Genomic DNA, 12,368 nt, shown 5'->3' with positions numbered 1-12,368 from the left:
AGCTTTAAATTGTGACTTTTTTTTATGGGTGGCTTCTGAAGGAGAAGGAGGGTATATTGTGATCACACTGTGTCAAGCAATTTGTCTTCCTGGGCATGAAATAAGTAGGCTATTTCTCATAAACCATGACCTTTCATCAATTATGTCAGAGAAGTATTTGTGTGGCATAAAATGTCTTGTTTTCCTGTCTCTTTCAACGGGGGACAAAACTTATCCAGGCAACCTGATGGGCAAAAGGTCTATATACCGGATCTAGCAGTCTCTGCCAACTGTTGTACATCACATCTGTTTTTTACACTCTGTTGTTAAATTTTGCTGCTGAAACTCTCCCATCATTTATATTTTTTCAGAACCTCCCATAGGGCAGATGCACCCTCCGCATGGCAGCGTAACACCTCAAAAGAACAGCAACCTTCTAGTAATCATTGTGGTCACTGTTGGGGTCATTGCGGTGGTGGTGGTGGTGATCGTGGCTGTGATCTGCACCAGGCGTTCTTCAGCGCAACAGAGAAAGTATGTTGCTGGCAAATACCTCAACAAACAGACAAAAAAATGCCCACTTTTCTGTTGTTAGGTTTCAAAGATGATATGATCAAGGTCTTCAATGAGCATTGAGAGGATGTGGCGTCACAGGCTGAAATATGTGATCTGATCCAGTCATACTGTGCCACTTAAGGGATGCAAACATTCCAGAAACTGGATGCAACTGGCCATTGGAGAGAATTTCCCGGTCATATGGGAATCCCCTGTTCCAGAGCCTTTGCCACACATGGCTTACCGTTGAGGGAGCACATTGGGAGCACACAGTAGAATGGGAGAGGGCGTGGTGGGGCAAAGTTAGAGATGCTAAAAAGTAGCTCGAACACTTATTGGGGCCAAGGGCTGATCCTCAGAATCAGACAGCCGAACAGCCCCCTCATGGCCCACCCTTTTTCTGTTCAATCAAAGAGGGGAAAGAATGAATTCCATTGATTTAAGGAAAAATGTTATCTGTCTGTGTGGCTAATAATGCCTTCTAGGTGAAAAATGGAGATGTTCAGGTTCAGTTTTCAGTCTATTGTGAGGCTTTTGTCCCGCGAAAGGACGTCAACATCTGTTATTCCTATTATTCATAAAAAATGCCAGAAAACAGCACTGAGACCATTTGAGACCATTTTCATATATTTTAAAGGGACAGTATATGGTGCACCAGAGGTGGCATCTTTTTAAGTTGCTGGGGTATGCTCAAGCTCCGCTCTGCCCCATTCCTCCAACTCCCCACCCTTGCCCACCTCTTCCCACTCCTGCCTGCCCTGCCCCATTCTGGTCCCCCTCCCCCAAGCGCACCCCGTACTTACTCCTTCCCTGCCGCCAGCGCCTCTTGGATGCCACTGAACAGCTGATTGCGGTGGGCAGGAGGCACTGGGAGGGAGGAGGAGGAGCTGATCAGCAGGGCCCACTGATGGACAGGATGCTGATCGGGGAGGCTGCCGGTGGGTGCTCTATTTTTTCCGTGGGTGCTCCAGTTCCAGAAAGTTAAGGGTGACATCTGGACCTGGTATAAGAAGAAATTCCACTGGAGTCACCTAATTTGCCGCAGAGCTGGATTTTACTAGTTCATTGGTTCAGAATTATACAGTAATTATACTATTGTGAAAGAATGAACTTTATGATATAAAATTTAATCATATTTTGCATATGAGGATGACAAATAGTTAGTCGAAGTGCAAGTCAAAAATCTATTGCATTGATTTTTGTTGATGTTTTAAAAAGAGTGCAGAGCAACAAAAGGATGGTCATGGGCAGCGTAGGTGTCCATCTGACCCAGTATGGACGTTCTTATGTGAATAAACTGTTTCACTGTCTGCTGAAATTAGCTTTGACCTTGTCAAGCTCAGAGGCAGGGAAGTTTAAAGTATAATATAGTCACTGGTATATTATAATATATAGGGTTATAGTATAATATAACCCTAACCCTAACCCAAATTTCCAAAAGAGTTTAGTACCTAAACTCATGGCTAGATTTTCATAATATGTGGTCCCTATTTAGGCACCAAAATAAGTGACCTGGTTTTTAGAAGAGCTCAATGTGTTGAATGCTGAGCTATTTTGAATATCAGCTTCAGTTGTGGGTTCTGAGCTCTTGAAAAGTCTGGCCCCGAAGCCCACGAAAGACAATGGAAGCCTTTCTGTTGACTGCAATGGTCTCTGAATGCAGCCTAAAGCTCTTATTGGTTTGCTACTGTGTAGAAGAGATTGAAGGATGTGGCGACTAAGTTAACCGAAACGAAACCTTTTATACTAAAGGTGTGGGAGAAGGGGGAAAGTCGTTACATAAAAACAAACAAACAAATAAATAAACAAGTAAATTTAGGCTCAAGCTCCAGAATTCAAAAGTCCGAAGCCAAACTTCCTCAAATTTGAGAGTAATGGAGCCTCTTGTTCAGACCATTATGAAGAGATACCTAAGCTGAAACAAGGGGTTTGGGATCCAGCTTCCAATGTGGACTTGCCTCTGATTTTAAAATCATCAGTAAGTTTCAAAACCTCTGAATGAGATGACATCAAGAAAAAGGTTGATTCATGTTGAATATGAGTGAAACCTTCCTAATGGTGAAAGTTTTTAATAATGTAGTATACAGTAATCTCCCAAGAGCAGGGAAGGCCATACTTCTTGAGGCATTTAAAATATGAGTGGGCAAAGCACTATAAAATATACTGTAGGAAAACACTGTATGATGGAGGGATGGATTAGGAGATATAATAGCTATTTTCTGTCTCTGACTTCAGGGAGGAATAATGTGTCAGCCATACTAGCTTTCCAGTAATTTAGATGTCCGTAAAAAGCAGGAAAGTGGGATGATTAAGTATTCAGGTTTATGTTATTCTGTGGTACCTAAAGCAGGTGCTACAGCTCTTGAAGTATGTTGAATTGTCTCACATTCTGAAACATCTCAGTAGTCATATCCTCTGTAGTACTAGAAGTTTATTGGCATGCACTCGGTACATGGCCACTGGTACTTCCCTCAGGTGGGAACTGCATCTGTTTGCCCTCATTGGCCAGTGCCTGCAGCGGACCCATCCTCATGTGCAGCCTTACTGTTCATTAATAAAAGAACAGGCAATTTAACTTCGATATGTAACACGTGTCCCTAGTGTCCATATGTGTGTGTATACATTTATTTATTTGTTTGTCATGGGCCATGACCCCATTGTGCTAGGCACTGGAGAAGCACAGAATATAAATATGGTCTCTGCCCCAAAGACCTTACAAACTATGTACAAAACAAGAGACAACAGGTGGAGAGACAGATGGAGGAGTACAAGTAAACAAGGAGACAAAATTCAATAAACTAAAGGGCAGTAAATAGAGACCAAATTAAATATTATATTAAAAATATGACCTAGGACCAAAGATTAAAAGAATTGTTCATTTAGACTGGACAAGGAAAGGCTGTTCAGGGACATGGTAACAGCCTTCACTCAGGGGGAGGGATAGTTCAGTGGTTTGAGCACTAGCCTGCTAAACCCAGGGTTATGAGCTCAATCCTTGAGGGAGCCACTTAAGGAGCTGGGCAAAAATCAGTACATGGTCCTGCTAGTGAAGACAAGGGGCTGGGCTCAATGGCTTCCAGTTCTAGGAAATAGGTATATCTCCTATTATTATTATATGTAAAAGGTTGTAATAAAGAGGACAGTGATCAATTGTTCTGTATGTCCACAGAAGGACAAAAAACAATCGGCTTTGTTTGCATTAAAGGGATTTAGGTTACATATTAAGAAAAACTTTCTAACAATAAGGATAGTTAAGCACCAGTTGTGGAATCCCCATCACAGGATATTTTTAAGAATAGATTAGACAAATGTTTGGCAGTGATTGTCTAGATATGCTTAATCCTGCCTCAGCGTGGAGGGATGAAATAGATGATGATATCTTGAGGCTCCTTCCTACCCCAGTGTGTCTGTGATTCTACTTTATGCAGTATATAGCCAACCCGTGGACTTCACTGCTGCAGGAGTTTGTCAGGACTGGATGGTAAATGACACTGTGCTTAGATTGTATAATATAATGCTTATTAATGGCCTTTGCAGCAAGCTAAAATCATGAAATCTCACATGTGCAATGTAAATGAAAACCTGAGAAGTTCCAAAAACTCAGGTACTGGCCACTGCAAGAAGCAAGGTACTGGTATAGGTGGACCTCCAGTCTGATCCAGTTAGGTAAATCCTATGTTCCTATGCCACTCCAGAGCACAGCAGCTAGATGATAGGAGGTTGTCCTTCAGAAGTTGTCAAGTAGTGAATATGGTGTTGGGCATCTGAAGTGGGTAAAGTAAAAGTATGAGAAATAAATAAAGATTGCCTGCAAGCCACTATTATAACTGATGGTAGCAAATGTGTACAGAGACAGGAGAAACTAGGTGGAGACTTAAAGGAAAGAAAAATAAATTCAGGCAAATAAGTCAGCAACCACTAGACATCCTCAGTATGTCACTGCAGTTTTCCCTTGGGATATGTCTTCTTTTTTCGTTTCACTCTGCATCTCCCACCTTGACATTGCTCATTAGCTGCAGCTTATGGTTTTGACTCTTGCCTGCAAGGCATTAGGTTGCATTTGTTGGTAGTGTGAATAGTGGTGAGGGAGACGTGTCATTTCCACTCCTTTAATAGTAACCTGCAGGAAATAACTGAGCTGAAAGTGAACTGAGCTGAAAGTGAAATCACGTCTCATTTGTAAAGAGATTTTTTTCCTACTTGCACCTTTATATCAGCTGCGTTCCCTTTACTGCAGCCTGTTACAAAAACAAAAGTGCAGACAATTGTTATATGTACGATGCTGTCAGGGAAAATGGAGTGAATCGCAAAGGGCTTCGTTGAGCTTCTCTTCTATTTATTTGTCTACAGCTGCAGGGAGATAGAATCCCTATCTGCTGGAAGACTTATGAGATGGTACAATAATTGGTTTAAATCAGAGACAAAAAGCTGTTCTCCTGCAGGGGACAAAACATCCTTTCCAAGGTCGGATGCTAATGAGTTATCAGCTATATCTTCACTTATTTGCCTCATCCAAGCTGTTTGGGATAGTGTCTGCATAACAAGAAGCAATGTTTCGGCAAAGTGGAAAGAGCTTTCTTAAAAGATTCAATGTGTAGTGTGTCTTAGTGAATTCCACAAGCTGTACTGTATAATTCCATACTCTCTCTATGTATTGCAAAGTTAAAGAGTAAAGAGTAGTGCATGTTAATTTTTAATTCAGTTACCAAAAAGACATTTAAGATTTAATAGTAGTTGCACTCAGCACCATATATCTTCAAAGCACTTTACAAATGAATGTTCATGACTCCCATGCAAGATTGCTGCAGTAAGTAAATGTTATTCATTTTATTGATTGCAACTTGATCAAATAATGGCAAAGCAGAATTAGAGCTCAGGAGGTCCTGGCTCAATTGTCTTTGAATCAGGCCTGTGATGACTTGGTAGATGTATAAAATACATTTTGGCGTGAATAGCTCGTGGGGTTCATCAGGAGTTGGTATCAGAGAGGTAGCCATGTTAGTCTGTATCCACAAAAACAACGAGGCATCCGGTGGCACTTTAACAGATTTATTTGGGCATAAGCTTTCATGGGTAAAAACCCCACTTCTTCAGATGCATGGAGTGAAGATTACAGAAACAGGTATAAATATACTGACACAATGAAGAGAAGGGAGTTACCTTACAAGTGGAGACCCAATGTTGAAGGCCAATTTAGTTAGGGTGCATGTGGTCCACTCCCTGAGGAGGTGTCAATTCCAAGAGAGGGAAAATTGCTTTTGTAGTGAGCCCAGGGCCGGCGCTTCCATTTAGGCAGCCTAGGCAATCGCCTAGGGCGCCAGGATTATTGGTGGGCGGCATTTTGTCAGAGGGGGTGGCAGGCGGCTCCGGTGGAGCTGCCACACCCGTGTCTGTGGAGGGTCCACTGGTCCGCGGCTCCGGTGGAGCTGCCGCAGTTGTGCCTGTGGAGGGTCCGCTGGTCCACAGCTACGGTGGATCTCCCACAGGCACGACTGCGGCAGCTCCACCAGAGCTGTGGGACCAGGGTGCGGGGTGGCGAAATTGCCATGTGCCTAGGGCGCTAAAACCCCTAGTGCCGGTCCTGAGTGAGCCAACCACTCCCAGGCCCTAATCAAGCCCAAACTGATGGTGTTAAGTTTGCAAATGAATTGTAGCTCAGAAGTTTCTCTTTGAAGTCTGTTTTTCAAGTTTGAACAGAAGTTGGGAGTGCTCAGCACCTGTGAAAATCAAGCTGCTGTTTTTCCGATGACTAAATGTGCACCCAAGTTTGAAAATTTTGGCCTCACTGGGGTGTATCTCACTTTCCTCACCAATAAACTGGATTATACTTATCCATTTATGTAAAGTGCTTTGAGATCTGCAGATGAAAAATGCTATGTGAATGCTCAGACAGATTGTTCTACAAATACCATTAAAAATAAAATAGAAGGGCTGCATGTTTTCCATATTTTTAAACTGCTTAAAGTGAGTTTAAATAATGCATCGCCAATGAGACTTTTTAGGTAGCTGCAACAGAGAGCTCTTGATTTATATTTTAGTTGCATACGTTTTCTTTAACAGCAGATGCACATATGTCGCTGAATGTGTTTCTTGTGCATGTTTTGTGTATATACACACACACTGTATGGTCTTGTAAGGCTAGAACATATTGTAATGAATATACATAAGGAGGAAAGTTAATGTTGCTATGGAGTATATCACTCTGAATTTCTTAGCTTTTGTGTGATAAAAATCATGTTTTAATATACTTTTGAGAAATATAATGTATGCTGTAGCTGTTTATGGAAAGTATGAGACCTGCAGGACACTGCGGGAATATATTCTGCATTATTCAATTGCTGTTGCTATATGTAGTTAAATCAAAAATTATAGTCTTCCCAAGAGGAACTTCACAATTCCCCTATTGTTTCTGGAAGGAATTTTTCTCCAATTGCACATCAGCTGGTGCACAGATGATGTACCCTGCTGAGCCCCAAGCCCACCCTCTGGAGCAATTAGCTGTATTTCCTCTCACTTGCCCCTTTCATTCATGTCCTAAACATATGCTGTCAGTAAGACACCTTCATGTCTAGCTCTAAGGGATTGGCAAGTGGCCTCATCTGGAACTAACACCAGTGCCACTTCATGGATCAGCAAGCAGCTAGTGCTAGACAGTGAGACACCTGGTACCCCCCCCCCCAGGCCCTGGGAATTTAACATATCATGGCTATAATACCTTTATCTCTAGAGGCCTAAAGGCATAGCAGTCAGATCCAAGATAACTGGTTCCTAAGCCTTGTAGGACAAACCTAAACAGATTTATTTGTTGCATAACCTGAGATCACTTAAATTTTATGGGCTTTTTGTTGTTGTTGTTGTTGTTGTTGGGGGATATTTTCTTAGATTTCAATCTGGACTTTTTCAACAGAAAGCGTGCTACCCATAGTGCTGGAAAAAGGAAGGGCAGCCAGAAAGACTTGAGGCCCCCCGACCTCTGGATACACCATGAAGAGATGGAGATGAAGAATATTGAAAAGCCATCAGGTTCTGACCCCTCAGGAAGAGACTCGCCAATGCAGAGCTGTCAAGACATCACGCCAGTCAGCCACAGCCAGTCTGAAACTCAGCTGGGCAGCAAGAGTGCCTCACAGTCTGGTAATATCACTGCCATTGTGCTCAATGAAATGTTCCAGCTCTAACCTGCCTGGAGCTGTTTTTAACTTCAAGCATCTGTAGTGATATGAAAATATTCTCTTTGGGGGGCAGAATAACATAGTCAGTCCTGAAATCAATAAACCTGGGTGCTATGGTCCAGATTTGGCCTACCTGTTTACAGTTATGTCAGAGAGAGGAAAAGGTGCTCATAATCCTTGTACATGGACTTGCCACCCTCCCATTGTTTCATTCCTAGACATAAGGACTGGGGAGTCTAGACCTAGCAAAGGGAGCCTTCAGCAAAATCAAGCCAACACAGGGTGGAAATGTGCAGTGTGCATTTGTAAAGGGTACTACAGTGGTTGTTCTAAAATGTGCCTCTGAGGGACTCCCCTCCTGCAGGCCCCTTCCACCATTGCCAGCCATGATTAACAGGCCCAATAGAGTTCTGGTGGTATCGCCAGCTCCAGGCATTCAAAAATCACAAGTCAAGCCATCCACAGATTGGTTTAAAAATCACAAGATTTAAAAATAATTAATTTAGACTCTGTTTATTTGCCTTCTGGTGTTGGAATATTTAGAGTCATGCTGTCAAGATAATAACCAGATTCTAGCAACTGGGCTCTGGCAAACACACCAATTATCAGAAGACTTGTAATAATGTTGTGAGAGTTGGCAACACTGCAACTGGGCATGGTGGCAGATACTTCTTGTCTAATATAATAACATGACTAGCTGCATGGGTAGCTTCTAATGCAAGTGGAGCAATACATATGCTGAAATTTAGATCTGAGAGAATGAAAAATCACCTGGACCCGCAACTGATGAATAGAGTATATTGTATACAATATTAGAAGGTTTTAGCTTATCATAATCAAATATTCCCAATTGTTTTAATTCAAACTTTAAACAACTCAGAAGTGTCTACAGAACAGGTAGTGTCTGCAGAACAGGTAAATTTCATTTTTCCAAAATGACATGCTATTTTGCATCTGTTAATTATTAGAAGAGTATGCATCAGGTTTGATTTCTACTCCATTCTTTCATGATTAGCTCACAACTTCAGCTGGAAATCAAATGTTATTGAGAGCTTGTCTGCACAGTCAATTAGTGCACCGCCAGCCGGGGTGTAAATCTTCAGTGCCCGAGCCTGCTCATATGAACTGGTCATGTGGACCCTGCTGTATGACCCAGCTAGTCAAAGTGTACTATGGTACTTTAGCAAAAACAATGAAGAGTCCTTATGGCACCTTAGAGACTAACACATTTATTTGGGCATAAGCTTTCATGGGCTAGAACCCACTTCATCAGATGCATGGAGTCAGGGCCAGCGCTTCCATTTAGGTGACCTAGGCGGTCACCTAGGGCACCAGAATTTGGGGAGGTGGCATTTTGCTGCCCTCAGCGGTAATTCGGCAGCGGGGGGTCCTTCTGCGCTCTGGGTCTTCAGTGGCAATTCTGTGGCGGGTCCTTCACTCGCTCCGGAACCTGCCACTGAAGTGCCCCAAAGACTGGAAGTGTGGAAGGCCCCCCCTGCTGCCGAATTGCCGCCAACTGCGAGCGCAGAAGGACCCCCGCCTACGGCGCCAAAAACCTTGGTGCCATTCCTGCATGGAGTGGAAAATACAGAGCTAAAAGGGTACTCAGAAGTCATCTACTACAAGACTGGCCTAACAAAGAAAGTAACGTCACTTGATAACAGACCTAAAAGTGGCAATTCTTCGACAACTACAAAACTTCAATAACAGACTCCAACGTGAAACCGCAGAACTGGAATTAATTTGCAAACTGGACACCATCAGATTAGGCCTGAATAAAGACTTGGAGTGGATGGGTCATTACAAAACCTAAACTTAATTTCCCTAATACTAATTTCTCCCCACTGTTACTCACACCTTCTTGTCAACTGTCTGAAACGGGCCACTCTCATACCACTTCAAAAGTTATTTTTCCTCCCTTGGTATCCTGCTGTTAATTGAATTGTCTCATTATATTGACCTCACACATCTTTTCATGTATTTATACCTGCTCCTGTATTTTCCACCTCATGCATCTGATGAAGTGGGTTCTAGCCCACAAAAGCTTATGCCCAAATAAATTTGTTAGTCTGTAAGGTGCCACAAGGACTCCTCGTCGTTTTTGCTGATACAGACTAACACGGCTGCTACTCTGAAACCTACGGTACCTTAGTGTACAATTGCAGGCTCCACATGGTGGACACGGCAGGCGAGTATGTTGGCTTGTGATGCACTAAGTCTCCATGTAGACAAGCCTTGAGTTTGCATTCCACTTTAGGAGACTGTATTGGTGGGGGGGGGGAGGATGGGAGTGACAGAGTGGGGGTGCGGAACACAGTGGGAAAAGGTCAAATGAAAAATGGAGCAGAGAGACAACACAATAAAAAAGAGTTTCGCCTCCGTAAGTGAGACCAGAATTTGGCCTAGAGAAAAAGAAACTCTCATACAAAAAATGCAATTTAAGTGTTGTATATAGGCAGCCTAGCTTTTCTTTTCTATACTTAAACAGTACAGGCTTCCTTTTCGTTAGAGAATTTTTTTTCAGTAATAAAATTTAATGGGGTGGGGAAGAAGAAGCAATATATAGATTCAAAATATAAGTGTATCTGGCATGCATTTGCATGGCTGCATCACCCAGACAGAGTGACAGAGACAAGTTAATCTGGAAAATCAGATAGGGTTTTAAATAATGCAGATTCTTTGGTGATATATATGATGCTAAATGCTTAGATTTCTTCAGCTGCTACCATTGTTTGTATCTCTATTCCTTACCTACCATAAGAGGTACAGACTTTAGTGTTAAAGAAATGGCAGACCTAATAGGATTTAAAATCTCTAAAATGATCTAAAAATCATAGGTTGCCGTCAGGATTTTAGTGTTTGATATTTTACATAGTGGTTTGTCTTTTGTCTTTTTTTAATTTGTATTGGATTAGCACCTAGAGGCCCCAGCTTCATTGCACTGGGCACTTTACAAACATACAACAAAAAGATAATCCCTGCCCAAAAGGCTGTATAATCTATTCATAAGTAAGATGATTGTGGGGCATAATCCAAAACCAATTAAGATCAACTGGAGTTTTTCCATTGACTTCAATGATCTTTGGATCAGACCCAAGATAAGCAGTGGTCACAGTACACCAGTTGCCTAACCAGAAGGGCTAGATAAAAATACATGCAAACAACTAGGCCAGATACAAATACTTTTATAGTACCGGGAATCCTAGAATATCCAATTGAATAAAGCATATTGTCCTTGCCCTATTTAATCACTGGTTTTGGACCTTAAAACAGTTACTGGTGCAAGACTGAGATTTTACTCCTGAAAACTAAATCAAGATAATTTGAAGGAAAAAAGGAAAGAGATTTGTGGAGAGTCTTATTAAAAAAAAAATGTCACGAGCTGCTCAGAGGTTTAGAAAGGAATAGCCTCAGTGGAGATGAGTAGGCAAAATGGAGTTGAACTACTCAAAGATACCAAATAAATTCAGTTTATTTTGTTATGGCAATAATAAACTCATTTCCCCCATGGTTGTATAACTACGTATGTGATATTAATATAATATACATATCAGATATGATACAATCTGAGAACCAGAAAACATATCTTCTGTTTCATTGGGAATTACTGTACCAAACATCCCACTGAAAATAAGGTACTTCCATGATCAGAGATAGTTTCTTTGGTTACACCAAACATCTCTGTATGAGTGTAAGTGGACTAAAACTTTTAGTTTGGCTACCTGAAGATACCTACATCTATATTTCAGTATAAATAATATGATAATGAAATGTCTGATTTTTGTAGCTGCTGAGCCAATCATTTGAATTGGCTGGGACTTAGTGGGTGCATATAAAGCATCTCTGCAAATAAAGCCAGTTATATAGGTGCTAGATTATGGATTTAGATGTCCAACTTTTTGCACCCAAATCTGGCCATGATACTTTGTTTGAACTTTAAAGCAAGTGGGTAATAAGTAATGTTGAGGCAGAGAGTTAGCATCATTTTTATAAAGCAATTTTTGTTTCAGCAGTAGGGAGAAAGGAGAGTTAAACCAAGATGTGATTGTAAAGGGAGAAATTTACATTTAAAGACAGTTGAAAGAAGATGAGAAACAACCATTTTATTCAGGAATGGTGTCTGAAGTGATGTGTGCAGAGCTATTAGGAGAGGATGCTATATAAGTGACTAGTTTTAGTGATAGATGTCTGAAAAAATATTCATTCACTTTACTGCAAGACATACGGTAAAGAGGGAAACAGTTTTGTGTATAGCCATTGTTAACATAGCTACTGTGTTGCTTTTCACTAGGTCCTGACACAGAGGATGTGGGAAGTAGTATGTCAACGTTAGAGCGCTCACTTGCTGCCCGCAGAGCCACACGTGCCAAGCTCATGATTCCGATGGATTCACAACCAAGCAACCCTTGTGAGTAGTGTATCTCTTACTCCTGCTTACAATTTTATGTGAGAACAATAGTGCATCTAGAGTCTTTTCCATTTGAGGATCTCAAAGCATCCTACAAATATTAATTAATTAAGCCTCATAATACAACTACGATAAGTAGCATTAACCACATTTTACAAGGGAGTAAACCATGGCTTCCCAAGGCTTCACAATAATTCAGTAGGTGGAAATGGAATCAAGAAGTCCTAACCTCCAGTCTACTGCTCTAACCACTA

At 41.5% G+C, this 12,368-nt stretch overlaps 1 protein-coding gene across 1 annotated transcript in view; it reads left to right on the top strand.

Annotated features, from left to right (window-relative positions):
• The window catches only part of DCC (DCC netrin 1 receptor), a 939,470-nt gene that overhangs the window by 885,070 nt on the left and 42,032 nt on the right, over positions 1–12,368 (top strand). The window contains 3 exon segments of the mRNA XM_030567485.1: positions 351–513; positions 7,442–7,668; positions 11,998–12,114. Of these exon segments, the coding sequence (XP_030423345.1) occupies positions 351–513; positions 7,442–7,668; positions 11,998–12,114 (507 nt within the window).

The sequence above is a fragment of the Gopherus evgoodei genome, chromosome 6 (assembly GCF_007399415.2).
Source record: "Gopherus evgoodei ecotype Sinaloan lineage chromosome 6, rGopEvg1_v1.p, whole genome shotgun sequence".
Lineage (NCBI taxonomy): Eukaryota > Metazoa > Chordata > Testudines > Testudinidae > Gopherus > Gopherus evgoodei.
The sequence above is the reverse complement of the archived record's forward strand: the minus strand, read 5'-3'. Positions and strand labels throughout refer to the sequence as shown.